This window comes from Varanus komodoensis, unplaced genomic scaffold, assembly GCF_004798865.1.
Source record: "Varanus komodoensis strain SLA01 unplaced genomic scaffold, ASM479886v1 scaffold26, whole genome shotgun sequence".
NCBI classification, from domain to species: domain Eukaryota; kingdom Metazoa; phylum Chordata; class Lepidosauria; order Squamata; family Varanidae; genus Varanus; species Varanus komodoensis.
In genome coordinates this window covers 72,191-96,873 of record NW_025335684.1, presented here as the reverse complement: position 1 = coordinate 96,873, position 24,683 = coordinate 72,191, and the positions used below count along the sequence as shown (strand labels likewise).

General features: G+C 49.4%; 2 protein-coding genes across 7 annotated transcripts in view; one reads left to right on the top strand and one right to left on the bottom strand.

The window, feature by feature from the left end:
* Positions 1–9,132, top strand: part of SLX4 (SLX4 structure-specific endonuclease subunit) — a 9,400-nt gene extending 268 nt beyond the window's left edge. The window contains exons 2-10 of the mRNA XM_044433633.1: positions 8–288; positions 609–861; positions 1,219–1,307; positions 1,556–1,702; positions 2,017–2,186; positions 2,351–4,164; positions 4,760–4,835; positions 4,936–5,358; positions 6,897–9,132. Coding sequence (XP_044289568.1) covers positions 8–288; positions 609–861; positions 1,219–1,307; positions 1,556–1,702; positions 2,017–2,186; positions 2,351–4,164; positions 4,760–4,835; positions 4,936–5,358; positions 6,897–7,230 — 3,587 coding nt within the window. The 3' untranslated portion in view covers positions 7,231–9,132. The remainder of the gene's footprint in view (positions 1–7; positions 289–608; positions 862–1,218; positions 1,308–1,555; positions 1,703–2,016; positions 2,187–2,350; positions 4,165–4,759; positions 4,836–4,935; positions 5,359–6,896) is intronic.
* Positions 9,133–9,750: 618 nt separating this feature from the next.
* Positions 9,751–24,683, bottom strand: part of LOC123024971 (CREB binding protein) — a 75,332-nt gene continuing 60,399 nt past the window's right edge. For 5 of the 6 annotated variants that reach the window (XM_044433311.1, XM_044433314.1, XM_044433313.1 and 2 more), the window contains 8 exons: positions 21,819–21,969; positions 21,164–21,310; positions 20,475–20,588; positions 17,286–17,451; positions 16,532–16,699; positions 15,431–15,592; positions 14,916–15,197; positions 9,751–13,034 (listed from right to left, as the gene is read on the bottom strand). In XM_044433311.1, coding sequence (XP_044289246.1) covers positions 10,815–13,034; positions 14,916–15,197; positions 15,431–15,592; positions 16,532–16,699; positions 17,286–17,451; positions 20,475–20,588; positions 21,164–21,310; positions 21,819–21,969 — 3,410 coding nt within the window. In that variant the 3' untranslated portion in view covers positions 9,751–10,814. The remainder of the gene's footprint in view (positions 13,035–14,915; positions 15,198–15,430; positions 15,593–16,531; positions 16,700–17,285; positions 17,452–20,474; positions 20,589–21,163; positions 21,311–21,818; positions 21,970–24,683) is intronic. The other variant, XM_044433315.1, reaches the window with a different exon arrangement.

Below are 24,683 nucleotides of genomic sequence, written 5' to 3'. Positions count from 1 at the left end.
GGTGCAGGGAGACGGGCCCGCGCGAGGGCCGCCCGCTCGCCGCCGCCGCTGCTGCTGCAGGACCCGGAGGAGGCGCGCCGGGACGAGGAGGCGCGCGCCGCGATGCTGCTAGCCGAGGCGGCCCAGTTTCCACGGACCCCGCCGCTGTCGGCCAGCCGCCTGGCCGGGCCCGGAGGCGCGCGCGGGCGATCCCTGTGGGAGCTGAGCGCTTCGGCCGAGCCTCGTGCCGCCCCGGGGAGCTGCTCTGCCGAGGGCTTCGCTCTCCCCGCCTCGCAGGCCGCCGCTCAGGTGCGTTTGTGTTCCTGGATTAGCGCCGCTGAGCCTGGTTGCTTCTTCCGTGTAGTTGCCGGGAAGTCGCGCGTATTTTGTGTAAATCTTCGCGTGTATGTGAATAGCGTTAAGCATCTTGGGACTCTTGGGCATCGTGGGAGACGTCTGTGCGAGGAGTGGGGTATCTTTGGTATAGTCCGTGCGTGTGCATGTGAGAGAGCACTGTTTCCGTTGGCCATGTTGTCTGTTTAGGTCTGTTCCTGCCCCCCAGTTGGCGGCTGAGCTTGTAAATGCCGGCTTGCCAGACACCACCAGTGAGATCCTTCTTCCTTCTCCAGGGTTCTGCACTGAGCGCATGTTTGTCACATTCGGGGCATGTCAGATCACCACAGTTTGACCATGTGATCGCTGAGACTGAGCCTTTTCGAGACAGAGTCTGTGGAGATCTTCTGGGCAGCTTGGGAGAGCCAAAGGAAAAGCTGGCTTGCAGCCAGAATGATGCTGCGGCACTTGAAGACCTCATGGAACTGGCCAGTGAAGGGCTGACGCTCACGCAGTGGGGCCTGGAGGCTCAGCAGCTGCAGGGGGCAGGTGAGGCTTTGTGCTGCAGGTCGGCTGGCCGGATGCTTGACATTCCTGGTTAACTGTTCTGGCTGGACAGGTGGGGTTTGGGTTCCTTGCTAACCTCAGTGTAGCTGATGCTTCTGAGGCTCAGCAGGGATGAGTTTCTGCCAGTTCTGAGCTGCACAGAAATGTGCCAGGTTGTAAGATACTTGGGATTCGTACGGTGCTCCACGAGTGGCTTTTCTTCAGCGCTGGGAGCACTGTGGGGATGGCGCCGGGGAATCCTTGGGTTGGTACCGTGCACTGATCTGTGAGAGGAGGGACCAGTTTGGATTAGGGCGGGTAGCTGAACAGTTTCTTTGAGGTGTGTTTCTTTCCGTTAAGAGCAAGAGTTGGTGCTGGGAAAAGCCCCGGAGAGCAGGCTTGTGCAGTGTCTTGAAAAAAGGCCGCCTCCTAGAAGCTGTCATCAAGAAGTAAGTGAAGAATATAGTTTCCGGTTTCAATTCCAGTTTCATGCCCATGGGAAAGTGTGGTATCTGGGGTGTCAAGGCAGCTGTTACTGCTCGAGGAAGGGGCACAGAGCAGGGGTTGGAAGCCTTGCCTGCCCACTGCTGCTACCGCTTGTTGGAAATACAGCCCACTGTTGTGGGGAGGAGGCTGGGTGGATTTTTGTCAGCGCTTCCGCCACACCAGCCCTGCTGGCAGACTCCTCCTCTCCTAGGTCCCGCTTGGTTTGTTAGCTGCTGCCTTCAGGGGAATGGTCAACAACCCTCACCTGAGTGACGTCCAGTTCCAGGTGGACAGCGGGGAGCTGTTCTATGCCCATGCGTTTGTGCTGTACGCACGGTGCCCTCAGCTGCTGGAAATGGTAAGGTGATACATGGGTGTGTCTAGACATACTTGTGGGGTGGACACATTTCTTTGTATCCTGCTGTTTCTCTTAGAATTTAAAGAGGCATAATTCTATACGTCTCTTCCTGCTTTCACTCTTATCCCTAGTGGGGTAGGTTGTGCTAAGAGTCTGTGACTGGCCCAAAGCCACCCAGTCGGCTCCATGGCGGAGCAGGGACTACAACCCAGAGTAGCTGGCAAGGCAAGTGGTCTCTGCTCTGGGGAGTCAGCTTCGGCCTGCTGTGCTTCTGTTGCCCCAGTGATTTGTCTTCCTTTCCCTTCCCTTGCCAGGTTGACAGCCAGGGTTTCACCGTGGCTGAAGATGGGGGTGCAGCAACCTGCCGTGTGCTGCTGAGAGAGGCCCGGGCGGAAGCTGTGCAGGCGTTCTTGAATTACCTCTATGCCGCCGACCATGCCATTCCTCACTGTCTGTTGCCAGATGTGGCTGCTCTGGCTGCCAGGTGTGTGTGTGGCTGCTCCAGGTTGTTTCCTTCAAGCTGCCCTTGGCAGGCAGGCAGGCTGGCCCCGCGGCAGCCATGGTTGCAAAGAGCTTGAGGCAGTCCCTTTTTTCTGGGCGGTGGTAGAATAATAGAGAACTGTGCCGTGTGCACCTGTGCCGTTGCAGGTTTGGAGTAAGGGAGCTGGCTGCTTTGTGTCATGGTCAGTCTGGTCTGGCGTTGACTGCAGGAGAAGAGGAGGAGGAAGATACCACGGAAGAAAAGGACAGGGCAGAGACCTTTGAGGAACTCTTGCGGTCCATGTGGCAGGATGAGGAAGACGGCGCTTTGTCGAACGGCATCCACCCAGACAATGCAAACTCCACCAGGGATCTTGTGAGCGAGCCTGAACTCGAGGAGATCTATGGGTTTGCTGTCACACAGCGCGCGGCCGTTCCAGGTGGGACAGGGCAGCGGCAAGGGGCGAGTCAGCCGGTGCCTGGAGAGTCCTGCCCAAGGACAGGCCTGGAGAAAGCCACACCAACGGGTTCCAGAAGGGAATGCAAAGGAGGGAGAACCCGAGATGCACCCGGTGATGCCAGTGGTGAAGGAATGCGGAGAAGGCTTCCTCTGGCAGCATGGACAAACGCCAAGGAAGGGAGGTCTCTGGGAGCAGCTGCTAGATTGTCCCCAGCAGAGGTCGTCCTTGGGCTGGCTGAGGTGTCTGAAAAGGATGATTGCCCGGCACTCCCGGAGAGTCTGGCTTCTGTGACGCTGGAGGGATCCCCTGGGAGCCCTGGTGCCGGGGAGCGAAGGGCTGGCCCAGCCCTCCAAGACACTCCTACTGGACACCCTCCCAGCCCTCTTCAGGGCTCCCCAGAGGGCTCCCAGCGAGCACTGGGGATGCTTTCCAGGAACCCGCACGCGCCTGTTCTGCCTCTGGGTAGCTCACCCCTGCTGTCCCCCCCCAGCCCCCCCTCCCACACCTGTTCTTTGCATGCATCTGCATCACAGCTGCCATCTACTGGGAGGCGCTCTTCTGTTGAGGCCAGTGAGCAGGAAGGGGCCGAGAGGAGTGATGGGGTTCTGGGCAGCAGTGCAGAGAGGCCCCTCTATCGGCCCCGTTCCTTGGGGCATTTGGAGGCCAACCTCATTGTGGTACTGGATTCTGATGAGGAGGTGGAGCCGAAGGAGGAGGTGTGCCCAGGCCTGGATGGGCTGCGGCTGGGAGCCTGCAAGCGTCGGCGGGGCTCAGGGGTGGGTTGCTCAGGCAAGCAGGGTCTGTCTCCCCTCCCGCTCCAGGGAATGGGGGCTCCTGGGCTCGCAGTGCCCGTTGGGGATGAGGCTGGCAGTCCTCAGGCCCAAAGCTCAGGACTCTGGGGGTGGAGCAGCAGCCCAGAGGAAGACACCTGCAGCAAAGGAGGAATGCTGCTGGTGCCGGACACCCCGCCACTAAGCAGGGAGCGGGCAGTGCCCAGCTCGAGGCCTCAGTCCAAGGCACAGTGGCTGCGCTTTCTCCAGGAGAGGCCCCCTGCACAGAGCTCGCCCCCCCTGCGCAACCGGCCCTTTCCACCACGCTCGGCCACCCGCTGGCCTGGCTGCAGCCCGTCTTGGCCACCCCCTGAGGTGGTGGTGCTGGATGACAGCGAAGAGGAGCAGGAAGCAGCCCTGCCTTGCCCGGCGGGCACCGCCGTGTCAGGGGCAGGCCTGCCCAGCTGGGAGGAGGTTGTTGGCGGCTTTTTGCCCTTTGTGGAACTGGCGGGGGCCAGAAGCTCATTGGGTGGTGCTCTGCAAATGAGTAGACGGAAGACAGAAGGACATCCTTGGGTGGTGGGCCCGGCTGCGGCCGGCGGGGCAGCCAGCTCCGGCTCTGGGGTGGCCACTTCCGTGGAGCGCACGCCCTGTCAGCAGGAGTGGGCTGAGGACTTGAACAGCAGCCAGGCTGCACGCCCTGCCGCTCGGAAGCTGCCTGCTTTGGAGCCTGCCGGTGAGGCGGCATGTGGTAAGTCACCGGCCTGACTGGTGGGGGGTTCCGGGGAAGAGGAGGGGCAGGGAGGGGAGGGCATAAGAGTGGTGAGCGGTATTGACCACTCTCTGTATGTCGGTACTCATATCCTTGGGAACCGGGCCAAGAACTGGCAGCGGAGTTTGAGTCGAGCCCCTCACCACACTGGCAAGATCGCACCGTGGCGCCTGCATGTGGACTGGGCCTTGCCTGCTTCCAGGCCACTCTCTGGGGGCGGCTGCTGGCTCCTTGCACTTGTTTTGCGTAGAACCATCGTCTCTGGTTCCTGGGAGACCTGCCAGGCTGGGGGTGGGGCGCCGTGACACGAAACCACAGGAACCATTGTCCTGGCCCTCATGCCCGTGTCCCTAGGACTCTGGTAGCTTTTTGTTGCGTTTTCATGTGTGTTAGAAATTCAGGGAAATTCAGCTTTGCATTTGACACTGTAAGGCCTCCTCTGCTGGCACAGCTTTCTTCTCTGCAATTGCTCTTGGATACCTTTGCTGCTGAGAACACAGACTGTGCATCCCTCTGGGTAGGTAGGCTGTTCCCCTGGGTGCTCATGCGCTTGACTTGACCTGTTCTGCTGCAGATCTTGCCTGCTGGACTCCTCTGACACCCTCTTACTCCATTATGGAGACCCCCAAGTTGAAGAAGGAGCTGAGGAGGTGGGTGCAGGCAGGGTGGAAACCAGGGTCCTCGTAAAAACTCAAGAGGAGGAAATGGGTGGGTGGCAGTGGCCTGGGTTGACCTTTTCTGTTTTCCTAGGTTTGGAGTCCGGCCACTCCCAAAGCGGCAGATGGTATTAAAGCTGAAGGAAATATTTCGCTATACTCACTCAAAGGTGGGAGCTGATTGCACGGCCCAGGCAGTGTCTCCCCAGCCTCCTCGATCCCACAACCCATCGACAACTGAGTCCAGGACAGAGGCTTCCAGCACCCATCAGAAGCAGTTACCAAGATTTCAGCAAATGTTTCCAGGGAGCAACTCGGATCCTTCTGGAGGAGGAGGTGATCAGAGGTCTGGGCACGTGGTGGAACCATCAGGGGCTGGATCTGGGCAGCCAAAGAGCCCAGATTTGCCTGCAGCTGCATTTGCTGTCAGAGACAGCTGCCGCCTGTCCCCCATGGCTTCTCAGGAGTCTACTGGGTCCTCAGTCACCGACAGTGAAGCTTCTGTAACATCACAGAGGTAAAAGCTGGCTTTGGAGTGGTACTTTGTTCATTCTAGCCTGACTTCCTTTAAACAGCCACCTGTAGCCAGGGCTACATGGAGTCTGTGCTAAGGAAAAGTCCGCTCTGTGGCAATCCAAGGGCTGTGCCCAGAAAGACACCTTCTGCAATTGCTCTAACCTGAAGAATGTGGTCTTCTGCATAATCATAGTGGTGTGATTATTCAAGGCTGTGGGTAAGAATGCAAAACATGAAAAGGCGTTTAGGCCTGGACAATTGTCATTACATGTATTGTATTGTATTTATTTATTTTAAGTTTTTATATGCCATCCAATACTAAAGTTTCTGGATGGCTTACAAAAAAAAGCAACCACAAACAAAGCAGCCATATACAACAGACAACAGCATCTTTCTCGCCTGAAAGATGGAATTCAAGTTACATGAATATGTTGCTATTGTTCCCCTGGCCAAAATTGTCAGGGAGAGGTTGGGTCGACGAATGAAATGCAGGAGGGCTTTAAAATGAGAGGAATGTGGCATTAATGGGTGGCTTCACTTGTGCTCATGAAGAATGTGTTAGCTCAGGACGGGGTTGTGTCTCGTTGCCCTATAGAAAGTCCGGGAGGTGACCAGAGGGGCAGTGTCCTGGGCCTGGTATGAGACGTTAAGTGTTGTGGAACTGATTGGACACAGTGACTGCAGTTCGATTATGGTCAGATGTAACTGACATGTAAGTGAAAAATAGCCATGGAAAGTCACCTAGTTACATTTGAATTAAAATAAGGGCAGTTACCTAAAATGAGAGTATTAGTGGGGGGAAAAATAGAAAGGAGTCCAGAGGGCTGCATTTCATTGAAATGCTTAAAGGTGACAAAGAACACATTATTTAGAAGCTCAGCTGGAATGCATACCACAACTTAGGAAGAGTAGGACTAGATCCAGCAAGTCGCCAGCACGGTTGAAAAGCAGTGCCGAGGAAGCCATTAGCGAGAATAAGGCTTCCTTTAGGAAATGCAAGTGGATGATAAGGGATGTGGAAAAGGACTTTGAGAAGGAGGATTTTTCCAGCAACTAACCGAGTGGGGATAGCATTTAGTTCAGCAGCAGAAAACTAACTGGGGGTGATGGTTGAATTTTTAGTTGAGAAAGGAACTAAAGGAATGTAAAAGAAAACAGATTGTAGATAAACTTTTGCAGTTGCTTCATAATTCGTATTTGTGCCTGACTTCATAGTTTCGAGAGAAAAGTCTGAGAAACGGGCAAATAATGGCACTAGAGATGTAGTTCTTGATGTCACTGACAAGTTGAAGGTTAACAAAACACTAGGCTCAGGTACCTTCCCTCCTGGCACCTCTGTAGAGTGGGAGGGTTGCTATTTATTCCCACCACACCTGTTTCTGTTTGTGGGATTCCCACTGAGCCTCCTGTCTGGACTACAGAGACCTAGATCTGGTCACATTCGGGCCTGTGACCTGACCTGCACTGTATGCCATGAGATTTTGCAAAAGGAAGGGCGTATCTGGCATCCTCATGTCTTTTCCTCCCTCTTTCTCATAGTTCTTCATCCACTGGCTTTGAGAGCAGCTCTCTGGTGCTGGCAGAGCAGGAGCATCTCCCTGTCTCTCAGGCTGCGGCTTGTGAGACACTGAAGCTGGCTGCCTTGCAGTGCTATCTGCGTTCCAAGCCAGCTTTCCTCCGCCAAATCTTGATGTACCAGCCCATTGAACTGGCTGTGCTGCAGGCAGAACTGAAGCAAAACGGCATCGGGATTGCACTGGGCAAGTTGCTGGACTTCCTCGATGCGCTTTGCATTACCTTTACTACGGCAGAAGCCCGCCGAGAGAAGCAACACCGTCATGGGACCAAGAGAAAAGGGCGGCAGCGGTGCTGAGCCTTTTCTACAGGGTTGTGTTTTCTTCTTCATTTGACCATGCAGCTGCTTGTCTTTTTTATCTTTTTTGCTTTGGTTAAGATCACATGTCTCATGGGAGAATATATGGTGAAGTCATGGTCAGGGAGTATATGGTTATGACTCTTGCCCTCATCAATTTCTCTGTGGGAGTGGAGCTTTTGAGTTCTAATCCTTCTGAGCTGAGCTTTATTGTGGGAGGAAACCCCCTTTTCCTTGGTCAGGAGCAGCTGGATCACAAGGGGCAGAGCCCTCTGGATTCCTTCGGTTTGTGTGCAAAGTGTAGCTGTATTACCTTGTTTTCCAAGGCCCAGCCTTTCTCTGTCTCCATATAGTTCTTTCATGCTAGTTTTATACCGGTGAGTTTGACAGCTGACTCTACAATAAACATGCTTTCAAGGTTGATGTGGGGGTTCAAAGTTTGTGCTGAGGTAGCCAGAAACCAACAGCTCCTTTAGGTTTCAGGGCAGAAACTAACACAGCCAGTCTTCATGAGAGATGGAGATGCATACAAGAACTCGTGTTCTATCTGCTCTTGAAGTATACTCTGAGAAATGAGCACATCTACAATTCTGCTCTTCCATAGCCATCCACTGGGAGTTTTCCCGGTGAGAACAATTGTGCCTTGCTTAGCCCAACTCCATTTGACTGCTTTTCCCTTTCGTTCATGAATAAGCAATTTATTTCTGTGCATGCCTATTTAAGAGCAGGAAGTAGCCTGGATTTAAAGAGATTTCTGTAATTTAAATAGCTAGGCATAGCAAGCAAGTTTGCAAGTAAGAGTATACAGCACAAGCATCTATTTAATTGCCTGAAACTAAATTCTAAATGTCTGAGAACCAAAACACAAGTGGGAATGGTATATATAGCCATTTTTTCTTTCCTTCCTTCCATTGTGCAGTTGCTTGGCCTATTCCATCCTGTCCAGTTTGGTGAAGTTGTATGATCCAATGGCCATTTCAGAGTTCTTTTCTTTGCACTCCATTGTAGACTTGAGATCACATCCAGAAAGGAGAACTAGCAGCTTTCTAATGCAAGATCCAGTGCCTTCGGATAGCCCTGCTTTCCGTCAGTGACTTGTCTGAGCCCTCTCTATCAGTAGCGGCCTGTACGCGGTGGTTCACATTTGGCTGCGGTGGCAAGACAGCTGTGCTGCTGCAGGTTGGTCAGTGCTACGTCAGACTCCCCTTTTTGCAGCCACGCACAAGCCCAGCTGGATGCTTTGGAGCTGGGACAGGTATTTTGTATACACAACCTGCTTGGCAACAGGGCAGCCAGCTGCTCCAAGACTATCTTGACTGCCCTGCCTCCACGCCTTTAGTCACCCAATTGAGAAGGGAAGGCAGTGGGAAGAATTTGGACATACTCACCAAGTTCTACTCTAATACTAAGCTACTGGAACCATTCAAGCATTTTTACCAGCTTTATGAGAACTACCAATAGCTTTCAAGTTTCTTCTTGATTGCAAATGAGTTTTTTGTTTTCCTTCTAAGAATGCAATGTGACACAGCAATGGAGCTGTCCATCCTTTTCTTTTAGATATTTCTTTATATCCACTGAACAAAGCCCAGACCGGACATCTTGCATGCCGAGGATGACTGTAAGGAAGAGGACCCAAAGCAGTCAGTCAGATGTGAGATGTTGAAGCACTGAACAACTGCAACTTGGCATTTGAGAGAGGTTACGCTACTCTTTCCAGAGTTTGGAGAAACGTGTTTCCACTCCCCCCACATTACTCTGCAGCAAAACCATTAATGAAAGCGCTTTCCCCGAAACAAGTCAGATGCTCCATGCAGCAACAGCAGCCAGTTTGTTTGGAGTGGAGAAATCCTCACCATCTCATTTTCTTTCAAATAAAATTGTAATTTGGTTTTCAGAACAGAACACCATCTTAACTTGAACCTTACTCTGAACCTGAGGTCCGCCAGATGTATCGGATCACAACCCTGTTATTCTACCTTGCATGAGAAGTAATAGTGCTAACATGCCTGGAGGATGGCAGGTGGGAGGAAAACTAAAGCAAAATTTAAGAGCGGTGCTGCCCTGCCCAGAAAGAGTGGCGAGAAGAGGGCACACAGGTGTATCATTTCTTTCCAATTACTTACCAGAAAGCCAATTCTGATGTTGGATTTCTTAGCAAAGTCTCTATCTTGCTTTAGTCTTAGGAAAACACTTAACTACCTTAACTCCAATTAGTGATCTTTCACTACATTCTTTTAACAAGCAAATGGTATACGATAGCCCTGCTAATGCTGATAAATTGGTTTCTCCAAATAGTGAACCAGTGGGGAATAACTTCCTTTATCCATTCATAGACACGTCATGCATGCACACACTCCCTATAGGCTAGATAAGCCTATACCAAGGACCCATTATTGGCTGGGTCTGTACACTGAACAAATCATTAGCTATGTTTTAAAGAAGATGATCATATGGCCATGTGTGTGTGTTAATGTAGAACTTTAAACATTCTTACATGGATGTTAAAGAACAGAATACATGTTAAAAATTTCAGTAATTTATATCACTTTTAAGCAATACTTTATATACAATGGAAAAAGACATGCATAGTCCAAATACAATGTTGAAAACAGCATTTTTCATAACAAAAATTCCAAACACTAAGTTAATACCATGTACATGAATTCAAGAAGGACCACCCTTTTTTGTCTGTTGCACACAGTTTATTTAACAATATGCTATAGAAGTAAGAAATGAGTTTGTTTTCCCCCCATTCTATACAGTGATTGAATCTTGAATTTCTTTCATATTTATAGTAATTATAGAGCTTGCATGATTTACACTATAATTGCTTTTCCTTATTTCAAGTTTCACATCAAAGATTAAAGAAAAGAATACGCTTCTTCCCTGTTAAAATTAGCATGGCCTAAGAAGTGATCATCCCTGTTTTTTAGTTTTGTTTCTTGTTCTGAAAATCTAAAACCAGTTAATCAGAGGAACAAAGCAACAATCTCTACATCTGCAACATGTGTTTGTGTGTGCAAGAGTCAATTCCTATTTTTCCAGGGGTAATAATACTTCAGATACCTGCAGAGTTCGGTATAGAATAGGAAAAAAAAATCTTTCTGCCAAATGTCAGAAAGTTAGCAGGATACATTAGAACACCGCATTATTTCAGGAAACAGTTTCTGAATATTATTTTTCTTCTTTGTTAAACTCAAATGTTTAGTCTTGAAAGTACAAATAAAAATAGGGATATAATGGACTTGTTTTCCCCTTTAAAAAAGCAAAATCAACAGTAACAACAAAACTAAAAAAACAAAACAAAAAACAGCAACAACAGCAACAAATCCCCCCCAAAACAACCCACAACGAGAACAACAACAAAAGGGGGGGGAGGGGGGGAGACCAGATAGTTTAACTACATCTGGCTGGTTTTAACAAAAAATATATATTCTTTGTTTTTGTTTTTAAACAGCAATTCATCCTTCCATGTATGTAGGACGAACCAGTCCCACGTAGGGTTTAGCTCAAGCTAGAGGTCTGTGTTTTCAGTACAAAATGTCCAGGAACATGAGAGGGACTGAAGCGATGTCCCCGCAATGCTACAAGCCCTCCACAAACTTTTCTAGTGTGTCTCCTCCTGTAGTGTCGCCAACCAAGGATAACTCATTCGGTAACACGTTCCTGTTTGGGGGGTTGAGCTGCGGAAGCATTGCACTCTGCTCAGGGTTGCCCAGGTGCCCCTGGTCCATGGAGCCGGCCATAGTAACAGCAAGGCCTGGGTGGGGGGAACCAGTCTGGGGTGAGGCATGGTGAGGAGAAGGCTGGGGCTGTATTCGGGGGGAAGGGCTGGAACGTGGAGGCTGGGATTGAGGCCTCGGGGACTGGACAGGTGCTGGTGACCGCACTTGGCTGCTGAGAGAGGCACTCATCTGTTGTGCAGGGAGGTGCGGTGCTGGGGGTTGTCCTGAGAGCAGATGCTGCTGAGGGCTCATGGGATTGGCCTGGCTGGGAGATCCCATCTGCTGCTTCACTTGCTGCTGCTGCTGCTGCTGCTGCTGCTGCTGCTGCTGCTGCTGCTGCTGCAGGATCCGCTGCTGCAGAGCTTGCTGGATGCTGGGGCTGCTGTCTGGCCCCATCCCAGGCTGTGCCATTGGATTCAGCTGTCCCATTTGAGCCATTTGGCCCATGGCTCCTGCTTGGATGGAGAGATGCTGCTGTTGCATCCGCTGCTGCTGCTGCTGCTGCTGCTGCTGCTGCTGCTGCTGCTGCATGGCTTGTGAATAGCCACCAGGACCTGGAGGCTGCTGGAACTGATTGTGAGCTGCCATCGCAGCACCTCCTTGCTGCTGCAGTAACTGCCTTCGTAGGATCTCTCTGTACTGGGGGCTCATGCTGGCTATGCTAGGGCTGTGAGCTGGGTTCATGATATTGATGGGCTGGCCCTGTGCTGTGTTCAAGCTTCCCAGTCCTGGCTGCTGGGGAGGAACGCCTGGCCGTTGGACACCTGCCTGCATTGCACTCATGTTCGGCAAGCCAGACTGCGCATGCAGCCCTGCGGGAGGGGGCGGGGGCTGCTGCTGCAGGCCAGGCTGGGGCTGCTGTAGGCCAGGCTGGTTTGCTACGTATTTGGCTGTTCTCTGCTTTATAAAAGCTGCCATGAGTTGAGGGTTGGATTTCAGAATATTGAGCACCTGCTGCTGCTGCTGAGGGGAACTGGGTGATTTCAAGGTCCGTAGTAACTCCTGCAAAGCATTGGGGAGGACGTTACGGGGTGACTGTTGCACCCCTGGCATTCTTGGACCGGCCACAGCTTGCTGGGCTGGCATTGGCAGAACTGGTCTTGCCATTCCTGGCTGTAGGGGTGGTTGCTGGGTTGGCATAGGAGGTGACTGCCATGGCCCTGGCTGCAGGGAGGGCATCACTGGGCCACTCACAGAGTTGGGCCGGGGGACATTCATGCTAACCTGTTGCATGGGGTTCACTGCTCCTACTGTTGGACTCACCATGCTCGTTCGGCTAGGAGGCAAGCCATTGCTGTTGACCCGGTAGAGCTGCTGCTGCTGCTGCTGCTGCTGCTGCTGCTGCTGCTGCTGCTGCGCAGCTTCTATTTCAATTTGTCGCGCAGCTTCCACGGCTCCTGGGGGAGGCTGGGCAGGTGGGGGCGGTGCAGCCACCTGTGTGGCAGGCTTGCCTGTGGAAAGGGGAGGAGGTGCTTGAGTTCTTGCTACACTAGGGAAGCCAGCTGGTGACATGTTTACAGGGGAAGGCTGAGGTGGGGGTTGTGGGGTCTGCGGGGTGCTTGGCTGCTGTGTGGGGGTCCCGGGCGTTGCTGAGGTAGGAGAAGGCAAACTTTGCTGAGGCACATTTCGGGTGGTCATGGTGGCCATCCTGCGGCGGATCAACTGCGCTTGTTGCAGTCGGTGCTGGATCTGCTGCTGCCGGAGCTTGTGTTTGATGTTGAGACAGAAGGGCACCGGGCATTTGTTCTCTTGGCAGTGCTTGGCATGGTAGCAGCACAAGGCGATTAGCTGCTTGCAGACTGGGCAGCCTCCATTAGTCTTCCGCTTACAGCCCTTGGTGTGCTGGACAACCCGCTTCATCTTCTGGCAGGACGGCAGTGAACAGTTGGCGTTGCGGCACTGGCATGCGTGCACCAAGGACTGGATGCAGCGCTGGATGCTGAGGCGCCGGGATTCTTGGGGACTCTTCGACTGCTGCTCGCCTTGACTGCCGCTGTCGTCATCCAGGCCCAGGCCCCACTTCACCATCTTGTGTTCGTGGCTCTTGGTGTTGTAGCAGTTAATGCAGAGGTCATAATCCTTGAAAGCAAGGGAAAACGCATCAGATTTCAAAGACCACATGCCATGCCCAAGAGGCTCAGTTTTTCTTTGCAGGCCACTACCCTTCTTTGTTGAGGGACTTTTGTTCCCAAACTCTGCCCACCCTCCAATGCCATTCAATCACTGAGGACATGATGTAGGGGGATAAGGATGGTCCATAGGCTATCCTCCCACACAGAGAAGCAGTCTGTTCTGAAAATTGCTCAGGTATTCCTTTAGGACTTCCATGAGAAGAAATAAGAAATAAGATGGCTTCATATACTGGTCAAAGTTACTGGTAAATAAGCCCAGATTATATATAACAGTTTTTGCTAAACCAGTGGCCTCCAGAAGCATTGGCCTTCAAGTCCCATCAGCCCTAGCTAACATGGCCAATTATTACAAACATTTATTTATTACAAACATTTATATCCCGCCCTTCCGACAAGTGCTCAGGATGGCTTACACATAATATGTAATTTGTAATATGTAATAATATTACATATAATGTAATATGTAATTATTATTACATATTATAATTACATTATTATACATATATTATACATACATATATTGTATGTATATACATACAATATGTATATGTATATACAATATGTATATACAATATGTATATGTATATACATATATACATACATATATTGTATGTATATTATACATACATATATTATACATACATTATTACATATTATAATTACATTACATATTATAATAATAATATGTAATATGTAATTTGTAATATAAAATTACAAAATTACAATTATCTGGAGTGCTAGTCACCCAAAACATCTGGAGGGCACTGCATTGGGGAAGTCTGATCCAGAAACTCTCCTGTCACACCCCATTTTATGTCCTTTTACATTTCCTCTTTTTTCTGCCAAAAAAGGCAATCAAGGTAGCTGACAACAGTAACATTCCAATAAAGCCAATGTAAGCGTAAATGCTAAAGACCTGTCTAACAAAAAATGTATTTGACTGCTGGTGGAAGGTGAATGGCGAAGGATCTTGTCTGGCCTCCCTTGGCAGGGGGTTCCGCAGCTCGGGAGAAGTCACTCATTCACAACCCCACCAATCATGTGCAGTGGGCCCTATGTGAAGAGCCTCCCTGCAGGAACTCCAAAGCCAGACGTGCCTGCATGGAAACACCCGATCTTCCAAACAGCCTGGCTTTACAGGTCAGAACCGGCACTATGAATTGTGCATAGAAACTGACAGCCAGGGACACTGCTTTTAACAAGGGAGTCATGGGCTCCTGGTAAATGATGCGATTGCAGCATTCTGGGTGAGCTGAAGTTTCCAAACACTTTTCAAAGGTAGACAGCCCCAAGCATGTGTGTCATCACAGCTGGCTCTGACATTTCCAGGAACCCAGAACTTGAGCTGTCCAAAGGCACTCCTGATCACCAAAAGCAGGTTTTCTGGGTTCAGGAATACAGTCAACCAAACTCTGCAGCTGCGTCTTCAAGGGGAATGCAGCCCCTCCAGCCAGAGTGGCGACCACTTCCGCAGTCTGCCTGCGGGCAGCTCCGGCTCCCCTGGATTGAGCTTCATCACAGAATCGGAGAGTCCAGGGGCCAAGAGGGCCATCAGGTCCAGCGCCTTGCTACAGCAGGACGGCAGTGTACACCATCCCTCTTCCATCTCCCTCATCCTTCAGATGGCAGCCTCATGCAGTCCACGCTTCACACAGAGATAGCTCCCTGCTGGCCCCAGACCACTCGCAGCACTGAGTAGTCTCACCAATTTAACTGCTACTCTCCGAGTACACAGCAAATCTTTGGGTATCCTGAATAAGCAAACATTAAGACTCCCGAGAAATATGTGAAGCCTCCATCAAACGCTAGGGGACCCCAGAGCACTCACCTCACAGACGGTGCAATGCCACCTTGTTTCCACGTGGTGTTTGCACTCATTGCACGTGTAGACAAAGCGGTCTTGCCCTTGCGTGTGCAGCTCCACCAACATACATAACGTGGACCACTTGGAGCGGCGCAGCGAGGAGAACTCCCAGTGCTTGTCCCTGGCCAAAGTGAGGAAGGCATCGCGGCCATCCATCAAGTCGCAGCTAAGTAATGGATCTGGGTCCACAATGGGGGGCAGGGCGTTGACGACAGGTCCAGCATGCAAGTGAATCACAAAAAAGACCTGCAGGAGGGTGAGCAAAGAGTCCAGTTAGTGCACAAACACCTGGGCCAGATGCCAAAAGCCCTAATATGAAGGGCAGAGCTGCTGGCTGTGGGCCTTGGAAGAAGTCCCTTGCTCCCTGCAGAATTCATGCCTCTGGTTCCCCTCCACCATTCTTTGTACTGCCATAAAATGCCCAGGGGTGCAGGGAGAAGGAAGCACAAAGCAAAGGAATGAAGGCTTCTCTCTGGTACCTCCTTATGTTTCTCCATAGTGGCATAGAGTTTCTGAGACAGGTCATTGGAGACATTGGGCATGATGGGTTTCTTCTTGTTGGCTCTGCTAATGCTGCTCTTATTCTTATTAGTTTTCTTGTTGTTCTTTTTCTTGGCATTCTTGCTGTCACCCTGACTTCCCTGACAAGACAATAGAAAGTTGCTCAAGTGCTCCTCTTTCCAGGCATGCAAATCAGACACAAATGGTTTGCTACATCCTGTAGAATTTAGGGAGGGAGAATGACTTCCTCAACATTACAGAATTAAGCTTTTTGAACACACACACACACACACACACACACACACACAGAGAGGGAGGGAGACTCATCCATTTAAGTAAAATATTTCCATTGTTATGGCTTTTCAAGAATTTGAGGAATTATCTTTAATTACTTCTTCAACCTAAAACATTGTATCTCCCAAAGTGCTTTGATTTTCTATAAGAAAAAATGTATATACAGCCGCAGGATCCTATACAAAGAATGTGCAAGTTTAAATTTACAATTGTACATCAGAAGTTGGATTCCTCCCCACCTTGCTGCAATCTCAAAACAAGAAGTACAGGCAAATATGGGGCAGTCAAGGCAGGGAGCTACATTGTCCAGTAAGGGTAGCTTCAAGAACCATGAAGAAGTCTGCTGTAGACTCCTCAAACTTGAGAAACCCCCACCCCCGAACTTGAAAGCCTTTGGTTGGGAGGCTTACTCCGCCACCCCCAAAGAATGCTAAACACCCGGCACTTTGCCTTCTTTAAACAACTCAGAGGCTGTGCCTGGGAACAAAAGCTCCATCGCTGTTTCATGCTCTGCAGAGCAAAGCAGATAAGCTAGAGCTTGCTTGGTCACCTTAGTTGCCTACCCAGGCAAGAAGGTGGGAGGGGAATGGGCAGCTGGTCCCCAGAAGAAGCTGCTGCCCTCGCTCAGTGCTGTGTTCCAAGACACACACCTGCAGCTGCTGTCAGCGCCTGACGGGGCTGGGAAGTAAATCTTGCCTGGGCTGGAAAATGTGGGCCTTCACTCACTTGCCCATTCAAAGGGGCCCACCAATAATAAACTCCAAGGCAGTATGAACTCCAGTCACCTCTGTGGTTTCACTGGCGGCTGTGCTCTCTTCCTTTTTCCTTTCCTCCTCCTCTTGTTCCAGTTCCTTAATGCTCTCTTCTAGCACGTTGGGCCAAAAGTCGCCCTCAAAATAAGGCAGCTCCTTGGCACTTGTCAGCCGATCCTCAGTTGCTTGTTTGAAGATGTCCTGTAAAAGGCCGCATTTTTCCACACTGGGCTTAGCTGTGCTAAATATGATGACACCCCCTGCCCCCCCCATGGAGGGGTCAAAGAAAATATCAAATGAAATTGTTTTAGTACACTCCAGCACTGGACTAACTTAGGAGACAGCTGCAGCATTTTTAGGAGGGACTCTAGTGTCCACCTAAATCAGTCCTGTTGTTTTCACGAAGGCTCACTCTCCAGTTACTGTGTGCAAAGCTGCATCCCACGAGTCTGCAGCAACAATGGCTGCTCGTGACAAACACGAGTTCATCTGGCAGAAGTCAAAATGAAAGCCACAGCCTGAGGGTTCCAATGAACTAACAAGGCAGCTACCTCAACATCAGTAGATTTTTCATTTGGAATTCGTATTTGTTAAACATTTCTTAGTCCAATGCAGAAATCCAGTTATACTTTAGACAATAGTGCGTTAATACCGGACAGGCAAATTTCTGGAAAAACGCCGCTGACCTGCCCCCAGTATAGCTGCTGCCCTGGTCATGGAAGAGGGACCACCAGAGCACCAGCGACCTCTGCGCTAGCGGCTGCATCTGCGGGCCCGGAGCGCTCACCTTGTAGTCATGAATGATCCTCTCTGCAAAGGCCTTGTCCAGCATCTTCTTGTACCACTCCTGCAGCCGCTTGGGCTTGGGGATTTTCTGGTCGGGAGGGTGACAATGGAAAATGTAGTCATCCCCTTCACTAGGCGGGCAGGCCCAGATGTGACCCGTCACATACCTGCATGTCCCAAAGAAGCAAAAGCAGCCCAGTTAAGTATTTGCCTTCAGAACTGGAGGCTGGCTCTTGGTTCAAAAAGTCTCCCATGGCAGCCAGGAGAGACCAGTTCTTCCTTGTCAGAACTCTTCCAATGTGTTTTCCCTTCGGAAACTTATTGCCCAGCTATGCAGGAGGTGTATGTCCAAGGTGAGGAGGGCCAGGATGAGTGTCACCAGCCCCGAACATCCAAGTGGGGGAGAAAGGCAGCCTTGTGAAAACCCTTCACAATCTTCCCCAAACACCGGCACTACTGGGAGTCCAGTCCAGCCAAAGCCACCTCAATTTCAGTTTGAGGACAGATTTCTGGGAGATGAAAGGCTTGTGAAAAAAATGACATTTCTGAAATAGAAAGTTGTAACATGGATGCAGATTTTCAGCGAATAGGTAGAGATAACCTTACACAAGTCCGTCTGGTTGCAGGTCTTCCTTGTCATGATGGATACTGCTCCAGGGGCTTGGACACTAGTGCACTCCTCATTCCAACTTGAAAGTCGTGTGTAAGCTTCTCTTTGCCTGTTTATTGGTAATCTGCATTCAAATTCCAACTTTGCATCTTTAGTACTACCGGTTTTCTCTCTCCTGATTACCACTGACTCTAAATTGAAGTGTCTTTGGCTGGAAAAGGCCTCTGGAGTACCCCCCCCCCCAACACCCACCAGACCAGTGCCCCCTGCGCCTGCAAGCATCATAGCCCTGTTGAGCAAGTCCCACCTGGAGGGCCTCTAACAGTCTGGCACCTGCCATGGCCCAGAGCCAGCAGCAATTAAGACATACTGCTCTGGTCAGCAACTGAACACAGCCTTTCCCAACCTGGTGCCCATCAAGTGTTTTCAGCAACTCAGAGGCCTCCTTCCATGTGCTCCTCCCCAAAATAGAGTGATTGGTTGGTCCCCAGTGGTGCACCTCGCTTGCAGAACAGCCTCCCAGAGGCTCAGCCAGTACCTTACAGTGTGATCGTATTGGTGGCAGGTGAAGACTTCTAATTTTCCCACACATTTTAGTTCTTTGGTTATTATTAGTTTAGGTCTTTTTCTGTACTTTTAAATCTTAATACAGGTGATCATCTTACTCTTGCTTTATAGTGTAGTTTTAAACTTAAAAAAAAAAATAAACTCTGTTTAATTGTGTTACAGCATTCCATAATTTTAACTGTTGTGAACTGCTTAGAGAGGTTTGGCTATTAGGCAGTGCAGAGATGTAATAAATGAACTCCCACCTGCTCCAGCCAGCATGACCAATAATCAGGAAGGATGGAATATAAGGTCCAAAGAATCTGGAGGGTTGCAGGTTGGCAAAGGCTTGTTAAATCTTCCCACAATTTTCATTTCTCTTGCCAGGAGCTACAACAGCCATTAACAGCTGCTTGCAGAAGAAAGCCCCAGGTGTGAGAGATGAATGCCCAATAAATGCCACCATTTGTTCAACTAGCTGCTGTTTTTAGTGGGTTTATTTATTTTGGTTACCTACCTGTTTTTTATGTTGTGATTATTGTTTTGCATTTTAGCATTAGCTGCTTTATGCACCATTTCATGGAAAAGTGAAATACATGTACAAGGTAACTAATAAATCCGATTTGTCAGCTGTGTTTTAAGTACTTGAGGATAGGGAACAGGGTGCAAACATTGCCATTAAAATAAATGTGTTCCTGTTTTCTGCTCTCAACCTCACTGCCGATGTGCAACGGGCACCAAAGGCTGCCCTGAATGCCCTCTTCAATTACGGTCCAGTTCTGAGTTCTGGCAATTCTTCAGGAGCAGGCAGGGCAGCAAACCTGGCCAGCCTGCGCCCCCAAGGCAGCCTCAGGCAGCGGCTCTGCCATGGCCGCTGGCCTTTCAGGTGCCCACAAGCCTCTGGCATGGTTTGTAGTCCGAGAGAGGCCTGCTAGACCTATTGCAGGCCGTGCTCACTTTGATGGAGATCCTATGATCAGACTTCTGGAAGCTGTTTTAGCGGCCACGCACAGGTATAGCTGCTGCACTTTCTCCAAGAAGAGAAGGGGCACCTGAAGCATGCAAGTTACTACGAAGTCCTGCTTGGCAGAGCGACCACAGCTTGCCTCTGGCTGTTGCAGAAACAGCTTCATAGCTGAGCAACATTCAAGCCTCCAGCATTGCCACAGAGGCTTTTTGCTGTGGGCAGCCACTAAAAGTGCCCGCTCCTTTTCAAAGGGAGGACAGGCAGGCAATCTGCAAGCACCTGTGTCTGTGTGTCTTGTACATCAGTGCTTCAAATTTGTATCTATCACATAGAACCTGTGGGGTAAATTAACCCACTCACAAGCAAGGAAGGGTGTTTTGGAAAGGGCTTCAGCATCTTTTCACAGAGAATCAAAATGCTGCTCTCAGTGTTGAGGAAAATGGTGGAAGAAAATAAAATTTTCTAGCCAATTCCAGCACTCGGAGAGCTTTTCAGACTTGGTAATTCAATAGCATGTCATTGGAAGCCATTTCTGTATGAAAAATCTGTCAAGTTGGCACTAACGTTATTTCTACGCATGAAATCTTGTACCAGGTTTTTTGGCAGGGGGGCAGAATAGTTGGGATCAAAAGGTACGTGTGAGTATGGAAACTGGTGGTAGAATGAAGTCTTATCCCTGCTCACAACCCGCCTGTGGCTCCCAATAATTTCCTCCCAAAGGAACATTGATCCTAAAGTTCCTCATCCATGGTGTACATCTTATTTATGCATTTATTTATATTTCCATTAATTCTTTTTAGACAATTTAAAATTGATTTTTATACACGGCCACATTCCTGTAGGCTCTGGGTGGTTCACAAATTGCTAGAACCAACAGTAATTAAGATTTTGACTAAAAACAAGCATTCTGTACTCAGTGTTCCTACACCCACACAGGGAAAATGCTGCAAAAAGGCTGAAGAGATACAACAGAATTAATTACAGCCACCCTCTCACAGAATCAGGTGCCACAGTTAGGCGGTGCCACCAGAACATGAGCACCAGGGATGTCTCAACAGAACACTCACCCCAGTTTCTTGACATATTCCAGATACCCAATAAGGATCTCATGATAAACTGCAGTCCGGAGGCATCTTGGGCGGAAGAAATGAATACTATCTAAGTAGGAGATGTACACACGCCTGTAACAAAATGGGAAGAGAAACTGAACAAAGTAGAAGGGCTGGAGCTCATGGCAGCATCCCTGCTTTGCCTGTAAGAGCTCTTAGATTCAATCCCCAGCAGCTGGGAAAGGCCAGCCGACACCACAGAGAGCTGCTGCCAGTCTGTGTGGACAATAAACTGAGCTAGATGAACCAGTGGTCAGACTCTGAAAGGCAATCTCCTGCATTACTAAAAATTTCTGGAGTTTTACTTGACAACTCTGGAGTTGTTCTTCAAATCACTGAAGAATTCTAGCATGCTTCTTTGGAAAAGTCTGACATTTATGGGGTCCAATGATTCAATGTCCAATGATTCAAGTTCAGGACATTTTTCTTTATGTTTACAGAGCTGAATTGCATGTAGAACGTAGTTATGTGACATCTGGGAGCTACACTGAAGAGAAGGGAAGAAGTAGCCTTGACACACAACACAAAAAAGGCTTGGATACAAAAAATGGGGACAAGAGGATTAATGGCAGAAATAGGAAAGGCAAGGCAAGTCAAAACATCCGTGATCCCTTCCTGGAGTCCCATATGAAGCAATGCCAGGGTACCTGGTGTTTGGAGGTGGGCAATCACACCCGTATTCCTGCACGTGCATGCCAAAGAAACACACATCCACACCATCAATCTCTTCAAAAGCAAAGAGAGCCTTTGTTCGGTAGGGGAAGGAATCGGCCATCTCACGAGCATCTACAAACCTGCAGGACAGAGAGCAGTCACTAAACCTGTTTATTAAAATATATTCATCTGGAACTATTAAGATGAAGTGTAGCTCATTAAAATGGCAATAGATGTTCAAAGGAAACCTTAGTATATGGAACTGATCAAAGGGTCCATTAGGCTGGAACATGCAGCTGTTCTCATAAAAGCTGTTCCTATAGGCAAAGCATGCTAGGCTTTGGACTTGGCACATGGCAGCCCGACTTCAGAGCACAAATGAAGCCATTAAAGGCACCTTCGTGGACTAGCATCTCAAGCAGACTCCTGGCTGATTTGTGAGGCTGCTGTCATGCACACAACAGGAGGGTCTTCAGCTCCCCAACATACAAGACACCCTGTCTTGAGACAGAAGGTGCTAATCATATGCACAAGTGGAGCATTCAAGTCATTAACATTTCAGTTGCCAAAATAAAAGAAATGAGGTAGGATGACTAATCCCATTTTTCGTTAATGGAGGGCTCCACTGAAGGAGAAAGCAAAACTCACCTAGATTTCATTCCTGGTTTCACTTCCACAGTTTTATCTGAACTGGCTACTACTCTGACAAAGACTTCTCCAGCTTCTGGGTGATTCTGCCTTCGCAAAAATTTATTAACCCTCTCTTCCAGGTGGTTTCCTAAGCGGGTGGTCTGTAACCCTATGGGGAGCAAAGCGCAAGAAATGAATTGTAGGAGGAAGTCAGTCGAAGGAACACAAAGAGACCATTCAGATCCCCTCAATATTTTGTAGTTCTTAAAAGTGGCCATCTGTGCACTCACACATGCATACAGCCTTGTTGGGGAAGCCTCTGTACCTGAGGAATTTTAGGCGAAAACCCATTAGGGGACCTGGTGCAGTAGTGCAGAGGGTGAGTTCCTGCTCTGAGCCAAAGTAACTGGGATGAGAAAGGTGACCTTTCAAGACAAGAACTGAAGATCAGTTATCGTGGGTAGTTCAGAAGACTCTGCCATCAACACTTGTAGAACTACTGACAATTCAAGCTGGTGCTGATGAATGAATGGGTGGAGCAATGTTTCGCATCCTTCAGAAAAAGTGGCATGAAAGATGGAGGGAAAAGACTGAGAAGCCTCCTATGAGGACAGAGAAACTGAAATCTGCCAAATAAAGATGAAGTGAGGAAGCTTTCGGACCCTTATCGAATAAAGGTAAGGGAAGCTTGAGACATGGGGTATGGATCAATCGCTAGGTTCCACCTTGACCTTCGATGCAGAAGATAAAAAGAACAGCCCACTTGCAAGTACAGGATGATCCAATGAAGCGGAGGATCCTTGCTTCAGACAGACAAATTCGCACAGTTGGGGGAAGCTGCCACCTATGTGTGAGGAGTGATAACGGACTTAACAAGCCGGAGATGTTATTGTGCATCCCTATGATATGGAATGCTGCATGGATACGTCCCATGGCATGCACCAACAGCATGCATGAATTGCAGGACCCGAAAGCAGGGAGAGGGTGTGGCCACTTGCCTGCTGACACACTGCACCTCAGTGGCACTGTGTGTGACCACTCGAACATGCCAGCCCTGAAGGACTGCACTGAGTGCCGGCAGGGCTTTCTTGACAGGTGACAGTTCCAGGAAGTCAATACAATGGCATGGTCAACATGCCACTATGAGCACCTCAGCCTGCAGTCAATGGGTTAGTAATGAGGACTTTTGAGGGACAGGCTTGAACAAAAGAGAGATCCTGTTGAGGGTTGTCAGTATTCATCTACCATCAGATGGAATATTGGATTGGATGTGATATGGTCACATGGATCCGATTATTGTTGGCAGATTTGGCAACAGCCAAATAAACCAGTCTGGTAGCAGTTACATTGAGTGATGAGGAAATGCAACTGCAGCTCCTCCAATGGCCAAAAGTCATCTTTCTGACAGAGCTTGTCTATTTTACCAAAGCAGCTTCAATAGATGTGACCCAATGTGATCTGGCTCAGAGGCCTGATTCCCCCACTCTTCTCAATCCAGCCCCTGAGCATGTGTCCCCCGAGATTTCTACTGAAGAGAACCTACTGAATTCATTCTCAGTTCTTCCACCACTTGAATTCTCCTGGAGCCTCTGCCCATCTCCCATAAGAAGTGCTTGCAGGAGGCCATTGTAGCTTGGAAACCTGATGGAAAGAGGCCAGATGGAGTACAGCCTCGGTCCCACAAGCCCCAGTCAGTGCTCCTCTTTAGCCACTGCTGGCAATTGAACTCTCAGGGATTTGCCTTCAACAGAGGAGGAGGAGTTTGGTTCAGAGTGAGGAAAAAAAAAGAAAGACCACGCCTTTTTCCTAATGTGTGTTTCTAATCTCTTAAAAGTTAGAACTATGGAGGAAGGAGCTTTCCAAAACTGTTGAACTGTCTGGAACAAAGTTTGGAGGAAAGGGGAGGCGGCTAGTACAGAAGCCCTGGATAACACAGCACTGACGACTTGAGCCTGCATCCTCTGCGGTGGCTGCTGTGCTTGTCTCATGACCCATGACTGCACCACCCGCTGAATTTGGTTGGCAAAGTGAGTCAGGTCTGTGAATGGGGACTGGGAATTGTGTGTTTCAACTGTTGTATCTGGAGAACGTATCAATGTGGCAGAAGAGGAGGATAATGCAGAATCTGAAGGGTTCAGTAATAGGTAACAGTGAAGAATCTGGCTTTCCGCTGAGGGAAGGTGCCAAGGAGGATGGATGTTTAAGGTGGTTGCTAGGAAACATCCATGTTGAAATCGAATCAACATGTTTGAGGGTAGGTGGTGCTCAGGGCAGTGGAGGAGGAGGGCATCTGAAAGCATATCTAGTGGTGATCTCAAAGGGAAAGCAGACATTGTCTCATACAGTAGCTCCCATGATGTGACAAGGGTTCTAGTTATACTTACAATTCCAAATAGACCTCCAATCATTAGAACAGTAGCAATCAAGGAGAGGCAAAAGCCATTCTGAGTGCCTGAACCAATCCAACAATAGGGAACAAGACCAATACCAGCGAGCACTGCCTGTTATGCTGAATCTATGGTGGAGAGGGCAGAAGCAATGCTGACACTGTGTGCGGATAATGAAGGGTCACCAGCAACAGTGGCCTTCTTCTGGTATCTCAGTAGTGAGACAGGCAAGGACTTCGGCTGTCTCTTTTAGATACAAAGGTTACCAATATTAAGTTCAGGGTTGGTATTGAAGGCAGCAGTGTGGCAACTGGGGAGTTCAAGAATGGGGGAGCCAGGATCAACACTGGTCATGCTGGGGGGACACGTGTCATACAGCTGTCGTCTCCTCCTCCTGCTTGTCAGAAGTCTTTGACAGCTTGGCCTTTTTAGTTTTTTGGGCCAAAGACTTACCTGGAGTCAAAGGGTCTGGACCGCCCATGACTAAAGCTGTCAA